We start from the raw sequence: 26,499 nt of genomic DNA, 5'->3' as shown, positions 1-26,499 counted from the left end.
AACAAATCAGTATACCTTAAGAATTACTTTAGGGGCTCCTGGGTGGCTCAGTCAGTTACGCGTCTAATTTTGGCTCAGGACGTGATCTCATGGTTTGTAAGTTCAAGCCCTGCATCAGCTGTCAGCACAGAGCCTCCTTCAGATCCTCCCTCTCTCTCTGCCCCTCCCCCATGCTCTCTCTTTCTCTCTCAAAAATAAACATTAAAAAAAAAAAAAAGCTTAAAAGGATTCCACAAGATGGAAGGTTTTTTTTGGAGGATCCATATTTTGTACTGTGTCTGTAGGTTGCAGAGTTCTGCACCAGAAGTGGTTGCTGTAGGTTCACTTCACTGTGTGATCAGTGTATAAAGGATGCACCTTCAGAACCCATTAGTCTTGGGCCTTCAAAGGGTTATTGAGGTAATTGGTATTCCTACTAATCGGAGAGAGGAAGGATTGAGTGCTTCACTCAAAAAGGCAAGATGCTTTTGTTGAAGTTTTACTGGGACAGTCGGATGTAGGTGTTTCCTCCTGGTTTCATTTGTTTGCTGAAGGCGGAGATAGGTGTTTAAAGAATGGTTGGTCTAAGATTAGACTTAATAGAACAGAAAACTTCTCAGTGGCAGCATTTCCATCCCCAAATTGCCTTTTTACCAAATGAACCATGCAGGGTTTTTTGTTTGTTTGGCCATTTGTTTGTGATTTGATTTACAAAAATACTAGCTTTATAACAACATCTATTGCACCAATAAGGTACCTGGTTTTCACGTGTTGGCATAGGGTGTAAGGGTTAGGCTGTGCTTTACTACTATTGACTTTAAAGCAAAGTGCTCATAAGGATCTTAATTCAGCCCATGTTTGGACCAATTTTCAGATAGGCAGTAGCCAAAATCAACATTTGAAAAATTGTTAAGGCTTTACAGCACAGCTTACTTATCATCAGAATGTCATGTGTTCAGCCAGGTGCTCTTAATACCTAAATATGCCATTGCAAGAGAATTTATTAGTAAAGTTTCCATGGATTCTTTTTCCCTCCTTCCCCAGCCCCTCTAACATTTAACTATGGTCCTGCCTTGGACTTTTGCCAGCATGTTATAAATAATTGGACTTAGCTTCTCATCTACTTTCTTCTGGCTCAGGTTATGAATATAAGTTGACAAGACTTTCGCACTGATTTTTGCTCTCCAAGATTGCATTAAGATTATGAGAAGACGGTTGAGTATAATTTGTCTTCCTTTATTCCTTCTGTAATCAAAGTGTAAATGTTCTTGATTAATTATAGTTCTCACGGAGATATCAGCTATAGCAATTTGCAAACTCCAAAGCCTTGATAATGAAGGACAAACATTTTATAACCATATACTTGTTAAATTTGATGTTAACTTCAGTAATTAATTCTTCCTCAGAGTTGAAATAATATTTTATAGGTTGATATAAACTTTTTTTTTCTGTTAATGAGGAACCATTGATGTGTGTATGAAACTATTCCTGATGAACAGTATGTTGCTTTTCTTAGGAATTGAATGAAAAGTTGCAGAGGTTTTTATTTTTTCTACATATGTGGAGTTTGGCCTTACAGGTTCCTGACAAATGGAAGCAGAAGTTTAATGAATTCGAAAACTCATTTGCTTCTAATTATACATAAATTTGAGGAGGTGGAAATAGTGATTTGACTTGGATGGAAATTACATCTTGTCAAGTATCCTTTGGTGCTTTGTCATTTGGTGATAACACCTGCCACCATTTAAGCAGCCCCGTGGGCCAGGTGCTGTGCTAAATCCTTTCTGTATTTTGTGCTTTATTTAACCCTTGCCACAATCTCTGCGGGAGATAGTATTATATCCTTTTTAGCAGATGACGGAGAGGCTAAATAAATTGCTAGAGTGGCAAATACTCAGATACTAAGTGATAAGCCAGAATTCAGACCCAAACCTGATCTCAGAGCCCTCTCTAAAGGGGGACAAATTCAAATGCCTGCCTTGGCAGCCAGATCACATAGCTGAGTGAAGCAGGATGGGTACAGGATGGTTCTGGTGCTGGGGGGCGGGGTGGTTGCTGTAAAGAGGTGTGAGTGCAGTTCCAGCCACTGTGACTGTTGGGGGAGTTTGAACTCTGTGTTGTGATCTGATATTTCAAGAAAAGTGGGAAATTAGAATGGGTGGGTGCAGTGTCTTGATTTTTAAACGTTGGGAGTTAATTCAGATTTTTTAAATACACATGTGTAGGGCAGTTTCAACCCATCAGTCACCCATTTGAGAGCTCTAATGCACATTTTGTTGATTATTTGGTTTACATTAACCTGATAAGATCAATTGGCCTTGTGCTCGTGTCATACAAGTCACAGTCTTGGAGTTCCTTAGAGACCTCTATAAATTTAGCGGTGTTGGAGGACAGAGGAAGGGAAAATATGTTTTAATGTATTAGGGTGCCTTCTGTCACCAGGACTTAGGGAAATTAAGCATAAAGAATTTCAAGTACATTTCTGACTAATGGTGAATAGTATGTAATTTGAGGCATTAAGAAAGTACACTTGTATAATTTTCAATAACACATGCTTATCTTTATTTTTTCAGTCTGTTAAAATTAAATGGGCACTTGGTTAAATTATACTACCCTGTCAGTTTTTTAATAATAGAGCAGCGAAAGCATCAGATAGATTTGCCTTTTATATGGTATTAACATAGAAGTAAAAATAGTGCCTTTCGCCTTTCTCGTATATTTTCAATATACAATTGAACTTTGTTTGTCTGATTTAAAAAGTTAAACGAGTTGATTCCTAGGTGTTAGTCTGTTAAGAAGGTAAGCAACTACAGAAAACTGAGAAATACTTAAAATTAGAAAATACGTTGATAAGAGAAATATATCTTGTATAAACACAGAGAAAATAGATGAGGGAGACGATTATGTCATGTTGAATCTCTGGAGGTCCTAGATGTAGTGAAAATGCCCTCTGCATGCAAATCACGATATTCCGGTGTAGGGGTTCCTACCTAGAATGCTTTGTGTCTACTGTTTTAAAGCCTGAATTTTACTACCCTGTATCATAAAGTCAAGGGTAAAGTTCGGGTTTTGAACGTCTAAGAAACAGTGATGGCATCACTTTCATCCTGTTTAAAAGGTGTCTCTATGAAAGGTGGTGGTTAGATTTTTTGGCCTCTGTCTCTGCACCTGCAGCTACACTTAAACCATTTGAGCCAAGGTTGGTTGTCACTGAGAACTTGCAGTGGGAAAGCTGCGGATCGTAAGGCCATTTTGACTGTCAGAGAAAGGCAGGCATTGATTCATGTGTCTATTAACTTTCCAAGGCAATAAAATACTTCCATCTTTTTTTTCCCTCTTATTTATCTTCAAGCTAACCTTTTTTTTTTTTTTTAAGTATTTATTTTTGAGAGACAGATACAGAGCAAGCAGGGGAAGGGTACAGAGAGGGAGACAGCATCCCAAGCAGGTCTCACACTGTCAGTGCAGAGCCCAGCGAAGGGTTCAAACTCATAAACCGTGAGATCATGACCTGAGCCAAAATTAAGAGTCGGACACTTAACCAACTGAGCCACCCAGGTGACTCTCTTCAAGCTAACCTTAAACAACAAGAACAAAAACTTATAAGGAATTAATATACAGAGACCTGAAAATTTGTAAAAGTAAAGCAAGCTTAATGAAATGACATTTTACAAAAGTCTTGAGTTCTTTGAAAATTCCTAGAGATAACATAGTCAATTCAGCATGGTGTATTTAGTTTATTGCTGATTCATAATAATCATAAAACCTCCAAAAGATTTTTTGTTTCAGGGACCACTTCTCATGGAACAATTGTCTATAGATTAATTATGGTTTTCTAGTTTGCCAAATTTTTTTTTCTACTGTATGTTTGGTTAAGTTTTGTTTTAGAAAGAGGCTGGTGGGTATTTATTTTGTATAGCTCTAATGAGTTCTAAGGAAAGCCCTTAGAATAAGGACTACTGTTGAATGGAAGGTATAAAAGCACTTGGAAGCTGTAAAGCCCTATACAAGGTCTAGCAGATGATAATTCTGTAGTTGAAACTCACATTGGCCTTGTTGCCACTAGTGCCAAGCCCTCTTCAGTTTCAGATGGACTACGAAAACTAGAGAAGCTGCTGACAACTTGAGTAATTGATCAGTCATGTGCCGCAGCAGGACCTGGATCCTGTAGTCCTCCTGTTCAGTAGCACATCCTTCCCTCCCACGGGGGTAGTAGCCTTTTGCATTCCTTCGAAGTGGAGACCATCACCCTACAAAGGGATCACAGTGCAGCTCTCCCTTGAGTAAACTACAGTAGGCGGTCTCTTTAGTCCTCAAATGCCTACGACTAGCTGAGAGCTGGCTCTGCTTTTGCAGAAAGGGAGGATGGAGAGTGTGGTTGGGAGCTACTCTTTGATGCTAAATTGATCAAATGCAAGTGCCTGTGTATATTGGTCAAAGTCCAGATTAAGCTTTATGCCGGAGTTTCCACTATAGCTATTAAGATGCCAATAAAGAAAAAAGAAGACCGGAACATGACAGACTCCCTGCAGACTTGCGTGGTTACCTCTCTACAGTCTAGCCACTGCGTATTCTGGCGAATGACAGAGTTGTGGTGATCTTGCATGAGCATTGTTAGCAAGCAACGAAAGAAGATTCTGCCGTGGCTTTGTCCTTCCACAGTAGGTAGGTGGGTGCGGGCATATAGGCTGGCTTTGTAAAGTGGCTCAGGCAGGTGGATGGGACGGAACCAAGAAGAGGTGTGCATCCATGGGCTTTTCTTAGAAGGAGTTTTGTGGTGAGAAGCCAACAGTTATAGATTTGGACAGCTGGCTCCCATTGATGGTTTAGAAGGGGATGAAAGGGCCAGATTTTTTAGAAGGGATTTGGGTAGGTTCTTAAAAGTGGATTGAAGCAGGGTAAAAAAAGGAGGGGATGGGGGGGGGTGCATCATGAAGAGGAAAAATACCATTGCAGAAGACGTGTGTTTTGGGGCCAAAGTTTTGGTAGGGAAATAAGAGAAGGAGGGGGTACATGTATAAAAGAGAACACAAACTGGTGAAATGTGACTGTGCATGGTTTATAAATTACTGGCAGCATCACATGGGGATTTGAGAGGTACATCTACTGTAGAAATTTCCCTCAAGGAATAGATAATATGTTTTGTAATCCGAAATTTATCATTATTAAAGAGAGTAATAAGCATCTTGGTTGTGGTCAAATGCTAGGTAAAATTTTTGGAACATTTTGACTCTTCTAGACTAAACTGCCATCATTGGACCTCTCTGCAGGTCTTACGGGAGGTTGTAAAAGCAGACCTTTCTTAGCTTTCTATAAATGAAACCATTATTCCCTCTCACTAGGGAATCTTGTATGGTAAGGGAGCAAAAGGTTAACAGTTGTTATTTGGGTCAGAGGCCAATGCAGGGGGGCAGGGCCGATTTGGTGTGCCCGTACTGTCTCCAGTTCCCCGGTGTGGCTAGGGAGGTTTGGGCTAGATTCCCTCTCACTGAGCCTACAAAGATGTTTAATACTCCACATCTCTCAGCCCTTTGGGTCTGTGGAGTGGTTTCATATTGTGTTGTTGTGGGGCCTGGAATTTCCGGAAGGCACTTTGGGGTTGGCCAGTTTGGGTGTCATGGAAGCCAAACAACTGGACTCTGGGCCTTCTGGCCCTGCCTCAGCCAGGACAGCTTGCTTATATTGTTTAAGTCCTGGAACTTTTAGTAAGAGTCACTTGACAAGAGACGAAACACATACAGAATCACTGTCTGGGAAAGTAGGAAAAGAGAGTGCTCCATGAATGAACACAATTAACAGATAGCAGCTTTGACCCCTTCTGTCCATTTCCCAGCTGCTGTCCTTTTTATTGAAAGAATAATTCATACACCATACAAATAATCTGTTTAAGTTGTATAATTTGGTGGTTTTAGTATTCACAGGCTGAGCAAAGCTCTCTGAGCTTTTCTCAAAAAGAAAGGCTGTATCCATTAGCGCTCATTCCCCATTTCCCCCCACACTTCCCCATCTCCAGAACAACCATGAGTCCACTTTCTGTTTCTGTGAATTTGACTATTCTGGACACTTCGTATTAATGGAATCACATAATATATGATCTTCTGTGACTGGCTTCTTTCACCTGGCGTAACGTGTTCAAGGTTCATCCATGTTGTAGCATGTGTCAGTACTTTCCTGTTGCAGAGTAATATCCTATCATATGGATATACTGGATGTTATTGATCCATTTGTTAGTTGGTCGACATTGGGCTGTTTCTCCTATTTGCCATTATAAATTATGCTGCCATGAACATTTGGGTGCAGGTTTTTGTGTGAACATATGTTTTCCTTTCTCTTGGATATATACCTAGGAGGGGGATTGCTGGGTGATATGGGAACTCTCAGACATTTTGAGGAACGGCCAGGCTTCTCTTCTCCTAAGTGGATTATGTGTGTAGACTGTGGATGGCCTCCTTGCTTTCTTCTTCACACCACAGTTGAGTCTTCAGCTCTATATCCTGTTCTTTACCCTGCTACCTCCTGGTTACTTGCCTAAAATATAAGCAATCTCCATAGTCCTCTGTTACTTAAGGCCTTGAAACTGCTTACCAAGGACTCCCAAGTTATTCACAGCCTCGGCCCAAGCTACATCTAAAATTTCATCTTCTAGTGATTTCCCAATTTCTGTGTATCTTTCTATGTTAGCTGTTTTCATTATATAAAGCCAGTGGTTCCTAAACTCCTTTGTGTCATTGACTCCTTTGAAAGTCTACCATTAACAAACCCTGAGGTCCACCACCACCTTCCCTGGGCACAAGCTGTGAGTTCCCATCTCTGCTCCTACCATTCCCTCACTTCCCCATCTCCCTCCTCCTTTCTGGTGGTTACCGAATATGAAAGTCTCTTACCTTTTGAAGTGTCTTTTGGAGGACCTTAAAAACATAGTGTTTTGTTTTGTTTTTCATCAGTGGTGCTAACAGCTGTTTGTATAGTCCTCCAGGAGGGCCCTGAAGGAGCAGAGCAGGGATGGCTTACCCCCTAGGAACTAGACTGTAAGTGCTATAGTGGTGGAGATTTTCGTTGCCCTGGGCTGTGTGTTCTGTGTGCCTAAAATAGAGCCTGGCACATAGTAGGTGTTCAGTTAAGTAATCGTGGAATGAACGAATAGGAGAGGGACCTGGGTCTTGAACCTTCTGCTTTCTGGAATTGACGAACCCCTAAAGTCAGGCTCATGAATAATCCAGGGGCCTCCTTACAGATAATGGATATTAGATATTGGAGAAGGAACAGAGGTTAGATGACAGATTCCAAAAGGATTAAGGGGATATATTAATTTCCTATTGCTGCTGTAGCATATTACTGCAAACTTAGTGGTTTAAAACAACACAAGTTTTTTCTCAAGTCGAGGTATCACCAGGGATAGTTCCTTCTGGAGGCTCTAGAGGATAATCTGTTCTTTTTTTTTTTTTTTTTTTTTTTTTTTTTTAGTTTTTATTTATTTTTAATTTACATCCAAGTTAGTTAGCATATAGTGCAACAATGATTTCAAGAGTAGATTCCTTAATGCCCCTTAGCCATTTGGCCCATCCCCGCCCCCCAACAACCCCTCCAGTAACCCTCTCTTTGTTATCCATATTGAAGAGTGTCTTATGTTTTTGTCCCTCTCCCTGTTTGTATATTATGTTTGCTTCCCTTCCCTTATGTTCGTCTGTTTTGTATCTTAAATTCCTCATATGAGTGAAGTCATATGATATTTTTCTTTCTCTGACTAATTTTGTTTAGCATAATACCCTTGAGTTTCATCCACGTAGTTGCAAGTGGCAAGGTTTCATTCTTTTTGGTTGTCGAATAATACTCCATTGTATATACATACCACATCTTCTTTATCCATTCAGAGGATAATCTGTTTCTGAGCCTTTCCTAGCTCCTGGAGGCCACCTGCATACCTTGGCGTATGCCCCTTTCTTCCGTCTCTAAAGCTAAGTTCATTGTGTTAATTGTTTTTCTCTTTGGTTTCTGCTTCCATCCTTAAATCTTCTCTCTGATCCTGATCTTCCTGTCCTCTGCTTAGAGGGACCCTTCTCATACATTGGGCCTACCTGGATAATCCAGGAGGAATTTCCCCTCAGGATCCTTAATCATATCTGCAAAGTCATTTTTACCGTGTAAGAGAACATATTCACAGGACATGGACATCCTTGGGGGCCATGATTCAGCCTGCCACAGGGCGCTCTACAGATAAACACAGTACCTTTTGTGTTTTTGCCAAGTGTGTCTGTGCCTTGCCTAGCTTAATGCCTCATAATTGTGACATGACATGACTTCTTCCTCACAGTATAAAAAAAATGTTCTACTACTTCTCGGCAGAAAGTTGTTAGTTTGCCCTACTTTGTTGCTTTCCCGTTTGTAACTCACTGAATTAGTACCAAAACATAGGTCCTAAAAAGGACCAATGAGATCCTCCTCTAATTTTCTTTTTTTTTTCTTTTCTTTTTTTTATAGAGAGTGAGCACACGTGTGCAAGAGAGCTTGTGTGTGAGTGGGGGAGGGGCAAAGGGCTAGGGAGTAAGAATCCTAAGCAGGCTCCATGCATGCCCAGCATGGAGCCTGGTACAGGGCTCGATCCCATGACCATAAGATGATGACCTGAGTCGAAATCAAGGGTTGGATGCTTAACCGAGTGAACCACTCAGGCACCCCTAGTTTTGTCATTGATAAGTATCTATTAAAAATTTTTAGGGGTGCCTGGGTGGCTCAGTTGGTGAAGCATCTGACTTTGGGTCAGGTCATGATCTCACAATTAGTGAGTTCGAGCCCCACGTTGGGCTCTATGCTGCCAGCTCACAGCCTGGATCCTGCTTCAGATTCTGTGTCTCCTCTCTCTGACCCTCCTGTGCTCACATTTTCTCTCTCTCTCATAAATTAAACATTAAAAATTTTTTTAAAAATTAAAAAAAATTTAAAAGTTGTTGAACACGCATATCTGTGATTTTGAGCTTATTTGGTGTATGGCAGGATTATTCTATCTGCCCACTGGGACTTAATTGATGGAAATGTAGGAGCTGGGTTTGCTGTCTTTGAACAGACTGTACTGGAAAAGCAAGACAGCTTACTGGCATTATTTAAAAGATGTGTGAATTCATAGAATTCATATAGGAGGGAAAGGCATTTATTGCACTTTAAATGATAATAATAATTAATGGTAATGAGTGTGTACCATGTGCCAGACCATATTGTAACCACTTACCATGGTTTAATTCATTCAGTCATCATGAGAACCACATGAGGTCATACCATTATTATTCCCATTTTACAAATGAGGAAATAGGACTTGCTGATGTTAAGCGAGTCGCCTAAGGTTACACAGCTAGTAAAAGAGGGGGCTGGGACTTGAACCTCGGCCATCTGGCTCCTGAGCCTGCACTCATTTTCCAGAGGTGCGATGTAATGGTATACAATTAGCCTTGCTCCAGTAGGTAATGTGTGAAATTGACCTTATCTGAACGTCTATTCACCTGTAGGTATTATTATCTAATAGCATTTACTTGTGAGATAAGAGATCACCACCTATCCCTAATATTGGGAAAGAGAAAGCAGGAACCCTGGTCTTTAGTATTGAGGAGGTGATTTGGAGGCTTAATCATCTCATGTTGCCTCGTTTTGTTCCTTCATGCTCCCCTACCATTGGACTGTGGGCTCTTTTCCCTTCTTTCTGGCATGTTTACCTCTTTGCTGTGATGCTTGCTGGTGGTATTTCGTGGGCTGATTATGGTGTGTGGTGGGACCGATGGTTGACCTAGTCTTCTCCATTCATTTGTTCATTTTGTTTTACTAAATGAAGAAACAGAAATTTATCATTATCTCAAATCCACTTAAGAGCCAGAACGAGAATTTGTTTATCCCATAGATCCTTTTCTTTGGATACTTTGCTAACCAGTGCTAATAACCGTCTAAAAAGAAAGCATTTAAAAAATCCTTGCTGAAATTCGGAGAGGGCTGTCCTAAGAGGGAGGACAGAAGCCAGCTGCTGTGTAAACTGCAACAGGTTTGAAAAATGTCAGATAGGACTTGAAATTCTATTTCTCTTGCGTAGGCAAGCATCATTTTTCTTAGGGTGTTATGCCTTAGGAAACGGACCTTTTTAAAAAAAAAATTTTTTTTTAATGTTATTTTTGAGAGAGACAGAGACAGAATGCAAGTGGGTTAGGGGCAGAGAGAGAGGGAGACATAGAATCTGAAGCAGGCTCCAGGCTCTGAGCTGTCAGCACAGAGCCCGATGCGGGGCTGGAACTCACGAGCCAAACTCACCTCACCAAAGTCAGATGCTCAACAGGCGCCCTGGAAACTGACCTTTTTATAGTTTTTCTAAATTGTGTCCTGGTCCCTTTTTCTTCTTGATGAAATTGATGGGAGCTATAGGACGTATTTTTTTCTTTAGGAAGACAACTTCTGGGGACACGATTAATAACAAAGATGCAAAGATTTGGGGCTTACTTCAAATGTTACTCTTCTTTGCGGATTGAATTCTGACTTGAAATACTGTGGGCACCATGCAAAAGGATCTGGAAATAGTGCCTGAAGAGAAATGTGTCCTTTCATGTGCTGGTTTTATTCCAGAATTACCAACCCACAATAGGAAAGGGGGCTTCAGCATGAAGACTGTTTTGTTTTACTTGACTTTGTTGCAGTATTCTATAAATTCATTCTTGGTGGCTGTTTCCCAGCAGCCACCAAGAATCCACGTTTTCCTGGTTTGTTTATAATTGATCATTTATATTCCCAATTGCATCCACAGAAGGCTCAAGGCAACTTACAGTAAATGACATGTTTGAGTGGGAGATGAATGTGGCTGTTTAAGCGAGAAATAGAAAACAAGGCAGCAATGATGATAGCCAAGGTGCTCAGCTACATCTCCTGCCTAGCGTTACTAGGAGTGAGGGTTAAACACAGCTTTATCCTTCCAGGCAGCCAAGGTAAAAGGGTCACAGAATCGGTTATGTAACTGTCATCTAATAAAAGGAAACAGTTCCTCAGAAGTCATAAATCTTTCCTAGGTTTTGAGTTTTCAAAGGATTTTTGCCAGGTGATGGATTAGCAAAATTATTCTCGAGGTTACAAGCCCGGTATCCTAGATGCTGTACAAAAAGCCTAACCAGCCCTGTGTTTACCCTGATATTTGCTGACCAGCAGAGCCATTCAGAGCCATCTCACCACAGCCCACCCATGCCGAGAGGACCCTGCTAATTTAATGTACGTATTAAAGCGTGCTTGGTGCATATTTGCTTTACATTATCACTCCCTGTTGCTCTCCTTGGAAGATGGTACTTTAACAGTGGGGCAAGGAGGACTAGCAGGTATCTGGTTTTGATTCATTCAGCACATTTATCGAGTGCTCATTCCTTGCCAGCTCCTGGAAAGCCAATGGTGAACCGAGCATACTTGGTCTCAGTCTCTGTGGTCATATATAAAATTTGGGAATGATTTTCTGTTGTATGGAAATTAATAGTTGTGCTCAAATAAAAAAAAATTAAAAAGTATAATAACCCAGGGCATCACAGGCCAGTTCATACGGCAGCTTTGATATCTTCTAAGGACGTTTTGATAAGAATGGTTTCTGTCATTCATTAGCATGTTATCCTCATTCCAGGAGAAATTACAATATGGATGAATGCGTGTGAGTAGCCCTGAAACAAAAGAATCAAGTATGCAGTAAGTTACCATGGGAACAAGCCCTTTTCTCTCCAATATGTTTTTGTGAAACATTCAGATGATAAAGACTTTAAATTCTCATTTTTAAGTGAAAACAGCCTAATGGCATTAAAATTGCAAGAACTTTTAAAGCACTTTTTTTCTATCTTCGTATGGTCCATTTTACATTCCTTCGAGCATGTACGTCATCAGTGAGAGGAAAAAATAATTAAAGGGGAGCCTTAACTGAGGTGGAGTGGTCTTGGGTGGGGGGCCCTTAGCTCTGCAGTCTGTCTTTGCGTCTCTCTTCCCTGGCCCTAGCTCCACCTTCGTTGTTTTGGGATTGCTAGGCTCCTTGAACTGAAGGTGCCTGGGGGTAGTGGATTTAAACCCAAGAAAGCTCTGTGTTGTGTGGTATTGAGGGTAGGAAAACCCTTAGTTTCTCTTTTTCACCCCAGTCTCTTCTGTTCTCTGCCTAGGCTGATCTTAAAGGTTTTCACAGGGTGATAAGAATCTCTTAACAAAAACCATCCTAGAGATTTTAAGGACCAAGCAGCAGCTATCAGAATGAGAGTTAGGTTTAGGTTTACCAGAACAGTTTTGTTAGGAGATATATATAAGATACACACACACACACACACACACACACACACACACACACACACACACAAACACACATATATATATATACACACATATATATATATAAAACCTATTTATTCATTTATTTATTTAAATCTCACATTCCCAGTCTTAATTTCAACCCTTATCCCTTATCAGTCCAGAGATAACATTTCAGAAGAAAAAGCTAAAATAGAACATGACAAGATATATGTATCATAGTCTGCTAAGGAGGAAACCTCGTGAGACCTTTACCACATCAGAATGTAGGGTAGTCTGATTGAGAAGCAGCAGCCCTATATTTTTGTCAAAGTAACATACTTTTCCATCGTTGCTAGACTGGTGAAGGATTCATAGATGGGCTTCACCTTATTCATCAATTTGGATTGATCGATAATGGCTGCTTGGAGTGCAGATTCTGGGTCTGGGCAGAGTGCCACAATTGGTTTGTGACGTCTGCCATGGGTTAGTGGTGGTACTCTTGTCATGCACTGCCATCCCCAATCCAGTGTAGTAGTAAAGGAAATTGACGCTGATCTTTAGCGTCAAAATGACTACCACCAAAAAGCCCCAAACAAACAAGCCCCAAAGCTCACTTATCTGCAGCAGAATATAAATTCATTGTTGGTACAGTACAGGATGTTCTGTTGGTGCTCTGTTAGGAAAGTATTTCCAGCAGCAAATAGTTTGCTGCCACTTATCTGGAATATTTCTTTGTTTGGTGAAGATATTTTATTATATAACAGCGACTTAGACATGCGAAACCTGCCTGGTATGTTACATGTCTCCAGCACAAGTGAATATGACCCTCTCTGGTGGGAGACTGCAGCTGTTTAGATTGACGGCTCATTCAAGTGAGGAAGAAGTCCAACAATGATTGAGCCTGCGTTAGGCAGATGGATATTAATGAAGGAAAAGTACCTTGAAAGGATGCCATTCCAGGAAGGGCACGGGACAGCGCTGATTATAACCAGAGCCCTGTTTCTGCGCTTCTCCAGCTAAAGCGCTGAGTGCTGAGCCTCTTAGCCAAGCGAGAATCCTCCCTGAACTGGGTGGGGGAGGAGCTGGTCCAGGCAGGTTTTTCGGAGAATGCAGCTGGCAGGGAAGAAACTAGGACTGGCCTCCATCTCAACTGGGTGATCCTAAAAGCTTGTGCAGGGAGTTTGTATCCTTATTGGTTGGTGGCCCTCACTGCGCCCTGCTGTAGTTTTGGGAACCCAGTTTGTGGTCCAAAAATACATGTTCATTTGATACATCAGTGAGTAAAGCATGTGTAGAGTCTGACCAATTTGTGGGTGTTAGGTTTTTGGTAAAACAAAATTGCTTGAACCTGTTTCATCTTTAATTTCCTATTGAAAACACAAATTTGATTTATTCAAACCAATATTGCACTGTGTATTAACTATAATTTAAATAATTTTTTTGTAATTTAAATAAACTAAAATTTAAATTTTTTATTTATTCATGTCAAATATTTGACTGTGTTTCAGGTACTATGGTCAGGGTTTTGGTCATACTACAGTTAGAGTCAGGTACTTGAACACAAGAGACCTGGCCTCTGTCCTCTAGATCTTGCTAAGAGAGGCAAATGTAAACACAATCATAATATAATTAATTGGGATCATAGTAGGGATACCAACGGAGGGGTTTATAAAGAACATAAAGCAACGCAGCCCAGAGGGTCAGGAAAAGCTTCTTGAAAGGAGATGAAATTTAATATGAGACTTGAAAGCTGATTGGGACTTTGTTAGGCAATGTGGAGGGCAGCAGGGTACAAGGAGGGCAAAAAGGAATGACTCGGAGATTCACAGGGCTTCTGTGAAACCAGCATTTGCTTATGCTGTGTCGGCGGGGACCAGAATCCATCACTAGCTGTGGCCTTCCTAATTGTCTTCCCCTGGAGGCTGTACCTGGGGTGGTCGACAGTTCGTCCGCTGCCCCGCAGATCTTGCCACAGCATAAATCAACGGTGCAAGTCTTCACTGTGTTGATGTGTGTGATTTACGTGCTGAGATGATTTGACAGCTGGTCTTCTTGGAAAATAATATAGTTCTTTCTCAGCTCCAGCTGTTAGTCTTTTTACTGGATGTCTAGATTGAAGGACGGCTGGTAGTAGCAGACCAGCTCAGTTGGCATCTGTGAGCAGAAGCAGTAGGTGTGCTTTGAGCATGGGCACTGGGCTCCGGAAGCCTGTGGCTCTGGTTCAGATGGAGGCTCCATTGTTTTAGTTTTTGTCATAAGCTCTCTTAGCCTTGGTTTTCTGATCTCTAAAATGGGTATGGTAGGCATCTCATAAAGTAGGCTTGAAGATTAAATTAAATGAGGCAGTATATGGGAAACATGTAGCACTGGGCTTGGTGATCATGAATATCAATCGTTTGCTCCTTGACATCTACCAAAGCCTTTCACCTTGAGCTGGACACATGGGAGGAGATTTGGTGGTGACTGCTTGAATCTGATTTGTCTGTATTAAATAAATTGTAATCTCCTGTATAGATTGGTGAATTTACTGTACAGCCCTCAAGAGCTATCAGGAACACTCACGTCAGACATGCTAATTACATTACCAACAGAATATTTTTTAAAATGTTTTTTTTAAGAGGGAGGGAGCACAGGCAGGGGAGGGGCAGAGAGAGGGAGAGAGAATCCTAAGCAGGCTCTGTGCTGTCCGTGCAGAGCCAGACATGGGGCTTGATCCCATCAACTGTGAGATCATGACCTTAGCTGAAATCAAGAATCAGACACTTACCTGACTGAGTCACCCCAGCGCCCCACCAATTGAATGTTAAGAAGGCTGTTAGTATGATAGACATTTAGACTTCACATTTGTGTCTTTTCTGCCCACTACAGAAGGGAAAAAGTGAAGCTAACAAGTGCATGTGCTGGGTATATGAGAAACACCTCCTTCATTGTTGAATTTGTCTTTTAGCCCACAACATGGTGCCACTTTTAAGACCATCACTTGATGAAGCAACCACAAAAATCCTAGAGAATATGCAGTCCTAGCAGTTCTGGAAAATACTAGAGTCAAGGATATAGGTCATGATTAAGCTTTTCTAACATAGACTTGTCATTAAGTTATCTTGAAGTTCCAGCTCCTGAGAGGCCACCGTGGTGTTTTCAGTGGTCTGACCATTGTCTACACAGCTAGGGAGCTCACCTGGGCAAGTTGCAATCATTTGAAGCATGGGTGTGGTTGTGCTGGTGCTCGAGAGGTCAAACAGGGCTACCTTGGGTTTCTGGTCAGGAGGTGCTGTTTCCAAGAAGCCTTTTCTGGTCGGTCCATCAGAGGTTTCTTAAAATCTACACTTTAGTGATGAGATTAGAATTTTGATTGAGGGGTGTGGGGCGGGAAGAGAGAGAGAGAGAGAGAGAGAGAGGAAGACTGTGTAACACGTTTGCTTATAAAACACGATCATCTTGGTAATGCAACAAAGAGGAAATATTGTCCAGAAAAAAACAATTCATAGGGTTGAAATATATTTCCCTTAAAATGTTGTCCTTCAAATAAGCCAAATTACTTCACAAACTCATTTAAATTTCATTGAGGGAACCAGCATGCTTTTGCTTTGGCTTCAGGTTTGATTTGGATCTCCAGCGTCCTTGGTTATTGAAATAATACCTCATTCTTCAGTAATAACTTTCTTGGTCTTTTTGTAGCCCAGCTTGCTTAGTAAAATATGCAAATTTGCCAAAATAACCAATAGATAATTTAACATAGGAAGCTTTAAATTATGTCTTAATTATGCTACTGTCAAAATAAAAGATGGGTGGCTTGGTTTATGTGAAAGTGAGTAGCATAAACAGATATTTCATTAGTGCTTTGTTTTTAATCTTGTACTTTGGCAAGGCTTTTACTGTGATAAATGAATTTTCCTTTTCATTGGGAAAAGCCAAGTTACTGTTGTTTTTGGTTATGTAGTTGCATTCCTTCAGACTATAATAGTTACTTAAAGACAAACTGTAAGGGATATTTGCCTCTGAGACCTTTATTTCTTAGATTTGCACGATAATGACCTTTCTTATTTTTTCAACTGTCTTTGAACATTTTCCTGAAAGACACTTGGAGTTAAAATAATTATCAAGTATTTTGCATTTATAGGAAAACCAGCTAAAAGTGAACTACTTGACTACACACAACTTAGAATTCCTGTGGCTCTGAATTCTCACAGATGTGTATTTTCAGCTGTCCGTTTCACATGTCCAAGGCAAAATGAAATTGCTTCCTTCTTGCCTCTCCTCACTCCTCCTAAATCCCTGTCTTTGTGAATGATTTAATGGCCCACCTTGATGATGCCCAGGGGGAGACCTTGAATAGGGAAACCCCAGCATCTTCCTTGACTTCTCATCTGATGAATGTCTCCATTCTGTGAACTTCTCCCTCACATTGTTACCCTAATCGGTGTCCTCTCTCTTTGATTTCCCACTGTCAGGTTTTATGCCATGTTGGCCATTTCACTGGTCTGCTTCTGGTCCATTTTCTCTTCACCTGTAATCTATCCCTTCTTTGCCCCAATTTTTCTCTGATGCGATGATTTATTACTGCTGTCATCACCTCCAGTGGTTCCCGCTGTCCACAGATAAAGCCCTAGCTCCTCAGCATATAATCAGACCTTTGTAGTCTAGCTCTGACCTGCTCTTCAGCCCTCATTCTCTGCCGTTGGCCCTCCTGTGGTCAACACCTCAGCCTCAATGAACACCAGTTCCCCAATATCTACATTGTCTCCCCTGCACCTCTGCTTCCAGTAATGTCATCCTCATTAGTGATGACCCTCCTTGCACCTTTCCTCACCCGAGTTTACCATGTTCTCAGTCGCCCTGACCTTTGTTACAGGTCATGTGTTCTAATTAATTGGCTCTGTGCCGCCCATGGGCTACTCCTCTGTGAGTGTCAGAAAGAAAAGGATCATTTCCTATTCAGCTTTCACTTAATGAAATAATCTCTCCTTGGCATATAACTCAGCTTCTTCAGTAGTGGTTCTTGGCATTATTCTATCATTTCTTGATATATATGATTATTGGCAGAGACAGGTTGAAGTTCCACTTCTAGATATATAGCTCCAAAGACTTGAAAACAAGGACTCCCATAGATGCTCGTGTGCAGATGTTCAACAGGTGAATGGATAAACATAATATATATATACACAATAGAATATTATTCATCCATAAAGAGGAATAAAGTTCTGTTACATGTGTCAGCAGAGATTGACCAGAAAACATTACGCTAAGGGTATTAAACCCGATAAAAAGTACAAACATTTCATGATTCCACTTATATGAGATATCTAGAACAGGCAAATGCATAGAGTTAGAAAGTAGATTAGAAGTGATCAGGGGCTGGGGAAAAGGGGAATAGAGCATTATTAGGTGATGGGTACAGCATTTCTGTTGGAGGTGATGAAAATATTTTGGAAATAGGGGCGATAGTTGTACAACATCATGAATGTGACTAATGCCATTGAATTGTACATTTAAAAATGGTTAAAATGGAGTACGTTAAATGGTTAAATGGAGCTCAGTTGGTTGAGCTCCAACTTCGGCTCAGGTCATGATCTCACAGTTTGTGAGTTTGAGCCCTGCGTCAGGCTGTGTAGTGACAGCTCAGAGCCTGGAGTCTGATTCTGTGTCTGATTCTGATTTTGGATTCTGTGTCTCCCTCTCTCTGTTCTTTCCCTGCTCATATGCTGTCTCTCTCTCAAAAATAAATAAAGATTAAAAAAAATTTTTTTAATGGTTAAAATGGTAAATTTTATGTTACATATATTTTGCCCCAATAAAAAAATTTATAGTTCATGTAATTAAAGAAACAGTGACACCACCCCTGCTAGGCATGTATGTTCCAACAAGTGATTTTATGCAAGCATGTTGTCTTTGTCATTTATGTTTATCAGACTTACCTTCCCAATGTAGCATAGATTTCTTGAAGTCAGGGACCAGTCTCTATAGAAAATAGCTTTTGAGAAACATGGCTTTTAAATATCTTTTAATAAACATGTGAGTTTGGAGTTGGTTGTTTTTGCAATTGCTGAAACTTTTAGGAGAGCGTTTGATATTTTCCTTGAATGTTAATAGAATCAGTCCTGACAAAGCAGTATGCAGCTATTTTGGAACATACGGGTGTATTTTCTGACCTACTATGTAAGAATTGTGCATACTAACCCTGACACCTTTGGAAGGAAAGCCAAATAGCCCAGCCAAGTGTGCTTTAAGTTTTTTTCTCTTGCTGTTTTAAACAAAGGGCTTGGGGGACTGGGCCAATTACAATCTTGTGGATGGGAATCCTACTAATTATTTTCCCTAAATCCTTCTCAAAGGAAATAAAAATACAGGTGCTTTCTCAGGGTATACATAGTTTTACTCTTCTATGAGTTAAGGTATATTTCTTCATCTTTTAAGCTCCTATGAAAACATTAAAAAATCAAATATGTAATGACGACAAACACAGTTTATACTACAATGAGATTAATGTACATGTAAGTATATAAAATTAAGACCTTTTAAAATCTTACCTTATTGCTGAGTGCCAGGATTTTCTTTGAAAATAACTGAGATGAAAATGTGAGAAAATGTTAGCCTATATTTACTATTAATCATCTTGTATACATTTCTGTTGTCTCATTCACCGTCAGCCTTGAATTTTGTATTTGGAGTCCACTGGTTAGGAGAAATGATGTGAGGAATGCTAAGAGCTTATTGAAAACCATATTCCCTTGTATCCTTGACCTCCAGACGTCAGTGTTAGAAATTACTGTTGATTTCACCTTCATTACACTTTCTCTGGAAGATGCTTTGGTCACACAGTGATAGTTATTTCTAATAGATTTTCTTATCCCTCCGAACTTGGACAATAAGTGTGCTCTATGGAGGTTCATCTCTGTTTTTAGTGTGTGTTTTGAATCGTCTGAAGATCTTGATATAAGGCAGGTTCAGACTGGGGGAGGTAGGTGGTGAGATTCTGCATTTCTAGTAAGCCCTTAGATGCCTGGTCTGTGGACTACATTTTGAGCAGCAATGCTCTGGGTAGAAACCTATTTCAAATACCTGATTTTGATGTGCTGTAAAATGTGGATGCCCTCTAGAGTTGCCAGATAAAATACAGGATGCTCAAGATGTCCCAGGCACTAATTTTATACACACCTGTACTAAAAAATTACTCTTTTATCTGAAATGTAATTTTCACTGGACTGGACACTAGATAAATGGGTCGATACACACACCCACCCCAAATCTGGCAACCCTAAAATGCAATCTGAATAATTTCTGAGTACATTTAAATGTCATGCATATCATTAGAGTTAAAATATGATTATTTTCAGAGAAAGCACACAGAATTAGGTTTATTTCAGACTTGTTTTTTAAGTACTTATTTAGATGTTTTGCTCATAGACTTTTCAGTACAATAAAATATGGAAACATGAACCTCCTCCTCCAATATCTAGGGAATACTTAGAAAAAAGTAGTGAAATTTGTACGTTCTAAAATATACCTAAAAGCACAAAAAGGACCTGTGTTGTCAGTGTTTCCAGTTGAACACTTGAAGTAGTAAGATGTTAATGTGATAGATTTAAACTTCGACAATTTTTTATAGTTTTTTCTTGTATCTCTTTGAGATGGTATTGTGCACTGTTGACATTTTTAAACCCTGTATAAAAAGATTGCATGAGAATCATCTTTGATTTTTTAAATTAAAAAAATTTTTTAATGTTTATTTATTTTTGAGAGAGGAGATAGAGTGAGAGCAGGGGAGAGGTAGAGAGACAGAGACACACACACACACACACACACACACACACACACACACACAAACTATGTGAAGCAGGCTCCAGGCTCTGAGATGTAGCACAGAGCCCGATGTGGGCTCAAACTCATGAACCAAGAGATCATGACCTGAGCTGAAGTCGGACACCTAACTGACTTAGCCACCCGGGCGCCTCTGATTTTTTTTTTTTTTTTTTTAACTATATGGAAGAAAATGTAAATGCTTTTCTTTGTTTTTTTTTTTTCAGGTTCTTTATGGAGTTGGAAGCAAGACATCAGAATAATATCTTCATAGATGACATAAGTGACATTGTGGAAAAGCACACAGCATCCACATTTGACCCATATGTGAAATACTGCACAAATGAAGTCTACCAACAACGAACACTACAGAAATTGTTGTAAGAGATGTTGAATGTTACATTCAATAGCCTCACCTCATTTTAATTAGGTCACATAGATAGAAATGAATTGATATCTTATATTATGTTTAGAAATGCCTCCTGATAGGCAATTTCCCAGGATGGCTTTCAGGGTGAGGGTGTTTGAGTAGAAAATTCTAGTCTGTGGAGCACTTTCTCTCTAAAGCAATTACGAAATTAGGGGTTTCTGTTACTGTTTTCCTTGTTGTTTCTTTAAATTGCTGCAAAACACAGGAGTGATTGTCATGCCAAACTCTCTGGTTTTCTAAGCCATTACCTGGCTATTTAGTAGTTTGCTTCAGGCCAGTAGAGTTCTTGAGTTGAACTCCTGTTTTGCCTACGATCCAGAGTTTCTCTGTTACTCTAATCTTCCTCCGTTCAAATGACAACTCAATATTAAGTTGTTTTGTTGTTGTTGTTGTTTTTTGTTTTTGTTTTTGTTTTTAGAAGAGTTGCTGATTTTCTCCTGGGTAGTTAGAAGTGAGGCGAGAAGGGGAAAAAAATGTTCTTAAAGGCTTTAATTGTGCAACAAAAAAGAATTGGCTTTAAATTTGCCTCCTCACCTTTTCCCTTTGTCCTATTTAGGTTACTGAGAGTTTTGATGTGATAGATACTCCTTTACTCTTAAAAGTCAGTGATTGTTCAATAATGTTTCATTTTATTTTGGGGGACCTTGTTTATCTCTAGTAGCTGTTTTATAGCACAGTTGTGCATCGCCATAAACCCGGTTTGGGGGCTGACAGCTGTTGTCACTCTTATCCCCTCTGTGGGTTGTGGCATTTATGACCGCAGCGTGGAGCTCTGGTCAGCTTCTGTGGGATGTGTGAACCCCTGTGGAGGGATTTGGGCTGGTGATGATTATTACCTCATGGCTGCTGGGAGAAGCAGTCCATTGAAGTCCAAGTTGGTGGGAAGGACTGATAGTGCCCCTTCTCCCTCCACAGCCTCATGAACTCTTACATGGGCATGTGGAAAACCAACAGCTGGCAACCCCAAATGAGATTTTTAAGTACAAAGCTGGGTTTGTCAGCACTGTGGACATTTTGGTCTGGATAAGTCTTTGTCATGGGTGCTATCCTGTGCACTGTAGCATGTTTTTTTTTTTTTCTTCTTCGTCTTTTAAATAAGTTTTTTAAATATTTATTTTTGAGAGAAAGCACGAGTAGGGGAGGGGCAGAGAAAGGGGGGAGCAGAGGAACTGAAGCGGGCTCTGCGCTGACATCAAAGAGCTTGATGTGGGGTTTGAACTCAGGGATCACGAGATCATGACCTGAGCTGAAGTTGGGTGTTTAACCAACTGAACCACCCGGGCGCCCCTGTAGCATGTTTTATAGCATCCCTGGCCTCTGTGCACTAGATGCCCCTCACTCCATTTGTGACAACCAAAAATGTTGCCAGACGTCGACAAACATTCTTGGGTGCATAACCTTACCCCTTGCTTTTCTTAATCCCCCTACTGCTGATAATAGAGGTTGCTATGTAACTGTTAGAAAATGCAAGTTTGAAAACAGAGCTTTGAATTAGAGCTGAATTTAATTCTGTTTTCATTTTGTTTTGTAGGATTTAAAAAATGTGAATAGGTACTGCTGTACATTATGTAACTCTTAAAAAATAAAAGCTCTAGGGGCACCTGGCTGGCTCAGTGGGAAGAGCACATGACTCCTGATCTTGGGGTTGTTAAGTTTGAACCCCACATTAGGTATAGAAGTCACTTAAAGTCTTAAAGAAAAAAAAGACTGTATCTAAATTAGCTTCATGATACCACCATTTGAGCTGTCACATGGAAAGTCGTAGTTGTGTTTTCAGGGGTTTTGTTGCAAATGTTGTGAATTTACATGTAGGGCAGTGACTGGCTGCACGTTGAGAATGCTTGAGAATCTTTGAAAAGAGGCAAACATGCAGTGAATGCCTAGTGTCCATCCCAGGCAGTTTAATCAGAATCTTTGGAGGTAGGGGTCCTGTGACCTGAGGGATTTAAATATGCAACTGAATTACAGTTTTGTTTGTTTATTTATTTTTTGCATTTCCAAGAATCTTTTTTTTAAAGCTAGCAGGAAAGGAAACTTAAAACTCCTCAATTTGAGAAAATGAAAATAAAACATTTCTGTGTAATTTCTTTCAGTTTGCTATTCTAGGTATTTACGGGTTTATGAACCAAAACATGTAATTTGCAAAATACATTAAAAAAAAATGGGGGGGTCAAAATTGCCGCTGCCTGCTTCTTGGCCTCCCCCATCCCCCAATGTGGGATTACAGTATCCAATGCCATCCCCCCTCCCCTCCATGTTGTAAGTCACAGGGGAACTCCCCAGAGCACCTCTGGGGTAAAGTGAGGTGAGAGAGTGAGTGATCCTGGGATAAGGGCACCCACCGGAAGTCAGAAGGCCTTGGTTTGACTTCTGTCTTCACCAAATAATAGGTCTGTTACTTGGAAAGTGGAGGATCTTCCTGAGACTCCATTCTTTTTTTTTTTTTTTTTTAATTTTTTTTTTCAACGTTTATTTATTTTTGGGACAGAGAGAGACAGAGCATGAACGGGGGAGGGGCAGAGAGAGAGGGAGACACAGAATCAGAAACAGGCTCCAGACTCCGAGCCATCAGCCCAGAGCCTGACGCGGGGCTCGAACTCACGGACCGCGAGATTGTGACCTGGCTGAAGTCGGACGCTTAACTGACTGCGCCACCCAGGCGCCCCGAGACTCCATTCTTAATGGAATCCCCTCTTGGCCTTCATTAGATGGTGTAGGGCTGTTTCCATGTGAGATCATATATGTCCGTGTATCTTGCTAAGTTCCGAAAATGTGCCAATATTATCACTGCTCTTATGTCACTGGGAGGGGAGAAATATTCTGGATGACATGGCCAGAAAATTTTCTGTCTTAGAAGCTCTGAAAAAGGCTAGGAGCCTCCTAGTAAATAAATCCAGTCTGATGTTTCTTAGATTATCTGGGGGTAGAGAAGTGACTTAAAACATATCATTTGTTATCTTTTTAATGGACTGTATGTAGATTATCAGTTAATGAGATCTAGTCTGTATGCTGGTTATAATTCATATGTTCACAGATAGGTTCATCATTGTGATACCATTGCCTCTTCATTTGTTTGCTTTATACTTTTATAAATTTCTAGCACATACATATTGTTCATATTGTTGCCTTAAACTCATATCCAGTCTTCACTATAAAAGGCAGACAAGCCATCTGTGCCTATTTATGTAATTGTTGTTTTATGTATTAAAAAATCATCATATAGGAGTTTATCACATTTTATAGAGGCATCAAGTTTTATTGTGCTTTACTTAATTGCACTTTGCAGATACTGCATTTTTTTTACAAATCGAAGGTTGGTTGTAGCCCTGCATTGAGCAAGTCTGTTGGTGCCATTTTTCCACAGCATTTGCTCACTTGCTGTCTCTGTTATGTTTTGGTAATTCTTACAATATTTCAAACATTTTCATTATTATGTTTGTTATGGTGATCTGTGGTCAGTGATTATGACTCACTGAGAGCTCAGATGATAGTTAGCATTTTTTAGCCACAAAGTATGATTTAATTAAGGTATGTACATCATTTTTTAAAGACATAATGCTATCGCTCACATAACAGACCACAGTGTAGTACAAACATAACTTTTACAGGCACTGGGAAACCAAAAATTCATTTGGCTTGCTATATTGCAGTATTTGCTTGATTTGTAGTGGTCTGAAACCAGACCCACAATATCTTTGAGGTATGCCTCTAATATATTTTTACTTCTTAATTTGAAGAGGAAATATTTTGAAGTTGCTTCTTTCTTTTTCTTTCTCAGAGCCACCAACCCATCTTTTAAAGAAGTATTGTCACGAATTGAGTCCCACGAAGACTGTAGGAACTTACCCATGATCTCCTTCCTCATTCTCCCCATGCAGAGGGTAACTCGCCTGCCCCTGCTGATGGACGTAAGACATGACCTGGTAGCTCTCTCCTCTGTGGGGAGCTGTGCTGCTATAAATCTGATTAAGAAGATTATTTTGCTTTCACTGAAATCAATGTACTATATATCCCTTTTATAAAATCCTCCCAAGTAAAGTGAGAAGGTGCCCTTCAGTTGGAAAGTCTCACTTGTGTCTAATATCGTTGGAAATCATCTTCAATTTAGGCTTGTGTAGTCACTCTGAGGAATTCAGATTACATCACTGACTCATTTTTTGAAATGGGAAAATAATATTGGCTTATTGAAGACAAGAGGCTTGGATTCCATTTCCAGCTGAGCCACTTGGCATGTGACCTTGGGCAAGTCACTTAATGTTTTCTTTGGGCCTCAGTTTTCTCAGCTTGATCACTAAGATCCCTTCCTTGTAGTGTTTCAAGGTGCTGAGGCACTTCGGCTTTACATGGGAATAAGACACACTCTTTAGCACTAGAAGGCACGAACTTGCCCCCGTTTTGTATTGCACAAAGGAAAGTGACGAAAGTCAGCATCCTTCTTATTTTAGGGAACATTCATGAAGAAAACAAGGATTTGATTTTGAATGGTGGCAAGATGTGGCTGGGAGAAGGGAGTTGAGGTTGCCTGGTATGGGGCAGAGTAGGGAGGACAGCGAGGTGCCCGGCGTCGGTGGGGGGAGACCCCCGCACGCTGGCTGAGCTGGAACCACAGCAGCGGCAGCGATGACAGGAGAACCAGGTGGCCTGACTCAGCTCCCAACCAGCTAATGGACCAAATAGTGTCTTTGTGATCCAATTGAAGTATTTTGCTGTAGTTTTACTTTAAAATTGGATCATAACATTCATGTCAGTTTTAACATACTTGTTTTTTTGACACGTCAAAACATAGGATACAAATACTGCCAAAAGTTATGCTTAAGGTTACAAAATTCCATATTCCATATTCCGTTACAAATTTGAAGAGATATTCTAAAAGCACTGGCATTTTGCAATGAGTAAAAGTGTGTGATTATAATCACTTTGTTGGCTGTGCTGCTTGGTTTGGGGAGGTTTTTGGTAGTTGTTCCAGAATTTTCTGACACCTTGCTGCTCTCCAGCTTCACCTCAGTTGACTACCTTCATAGCCTTCCCTTGTGATTTAGGAGGAACTTCTGTCCTTGTAAATATCGGGAGACTTGCAGTTTGAAAATGTAGCTAATGTTTTCTTTTTTTGAGAACAATATTTCAGTATTTACCATGTCTCAGGATAGAATGCAGCCAGGTTATCAAAACCAAATTTCGGCTTAAAAAAAGGTTTATTTTTAGATGCTATCCACACTTGTTCTGGACTTACCCGCTCTGCACCTTTTTCACGTTGCTGTTGGCTGCCGCTTCTCAGCCTCACAACACAAGCCAGCCTATTTTCCAAGCACTGGCCCTAATGCTCCTCACTAAAGCCTTACTCAGTGCCCTCCCGAGCAGATGTATCTTCTTCCCCACGAACACCCACAGCACTTCCAGAGAAGGGACTCTGACGTGTAAACTTGGCATCATAGAAGTCCTGTGGCTTTTGGAGTAAGACAGATCTGGGCACAGATTCTGGTCCCTTCCACTTACAATGTGATCCTAGGCAAACCGCCTAACTTCATCTGAAGCGTAAGCATAATATGTACCTGCAGGGTTGGCATGAAAACAAATGAAGAAGTAAATGTTAAGCTTGACAATAATAGACACTCTGTGTTTCTTTTTTTTTTTTAATGCTTATTTTTTGAGAGAGAGAGAAAGAGAGAGTGGGGGGGGGGGGTAGGGACAGAGAGAGAGAGAGAGAGAGAGAGAGAGAGAGAGAGAGAGAGAGAGAATCTGAAGCAGGCTCCAGGCTCCGAGCTATCAGCACAGTGTCTGACACTGGGCTCGAACTCATGAGCTGTGAGATCATGACCTGAGCCAAAGTCGGATGCTCAATTGACTGAGCCACTCAGGTGCCCAACATTCCGTGTTTCTTGACTAAATTAATATATATAGTATATAGGCTTGTCCTGAGTTGTGTCAAAATTGTGAACTTTGCAAAGATACATTCAAGGAGCAGCTGTTGTACTTTCTTCCATAAGATTTTCTCAGAAGTAAAAAGTCATTTAAGAAGAGTTTATTTC

At 40.4% G+C, this 26,499-nt stretch overlaps 1 protein-coding gene across 2 annotated transcripts in view; it reads left to right on the top strand.

Annotated features, from left to right (window-relative positions):
- The window catches only part of ARHGEF26 (Rho guanine nucleotide exchange factor 26), a 128,259-nt gene that overhangs the window by 49,762 nt on the left and 51,998 nt on the right, over positions 1 to 26,499 (top strand). The window contains exons 6-7 of one of the 2 annotated variants that reach the window (XM_045503205.1): positions 20,271 to 20,423; positions 24,252 to 24,381. In XM_045503205.1, the coding sequence (XP_045359161.1) occupies positions 20,271 to 20,423; positions 24,252 to 24,381 (283 nt within the window). The remainder of the gene's footprint in view (positions 1 to 20,270; positions 20,424 to 24,251; positions 24,382 to 26,499) is intronic. The other variant, XM_045503206.1, reaches the window with a different exon arrangement.

This window comes from Leopardus geoffroyi, chromosome C2 (genome assembly GCF_018350155.1).
Source record: "Leopardus geoffroyi isolate Oge1 chromosome C2, O.geoffroyi_Oge1_pat1.0, whole genome shotgun sequence".
NCBI classification, from domain to species: Eukaryota; Metazoa; Chordata; class Mammalia; order Carnivora; family Felidae; genus Leopardus; species Leopardus geoffroyi.
This window is presented reverse-complemented; position numbering and strand designations above follow the sequence as displayed.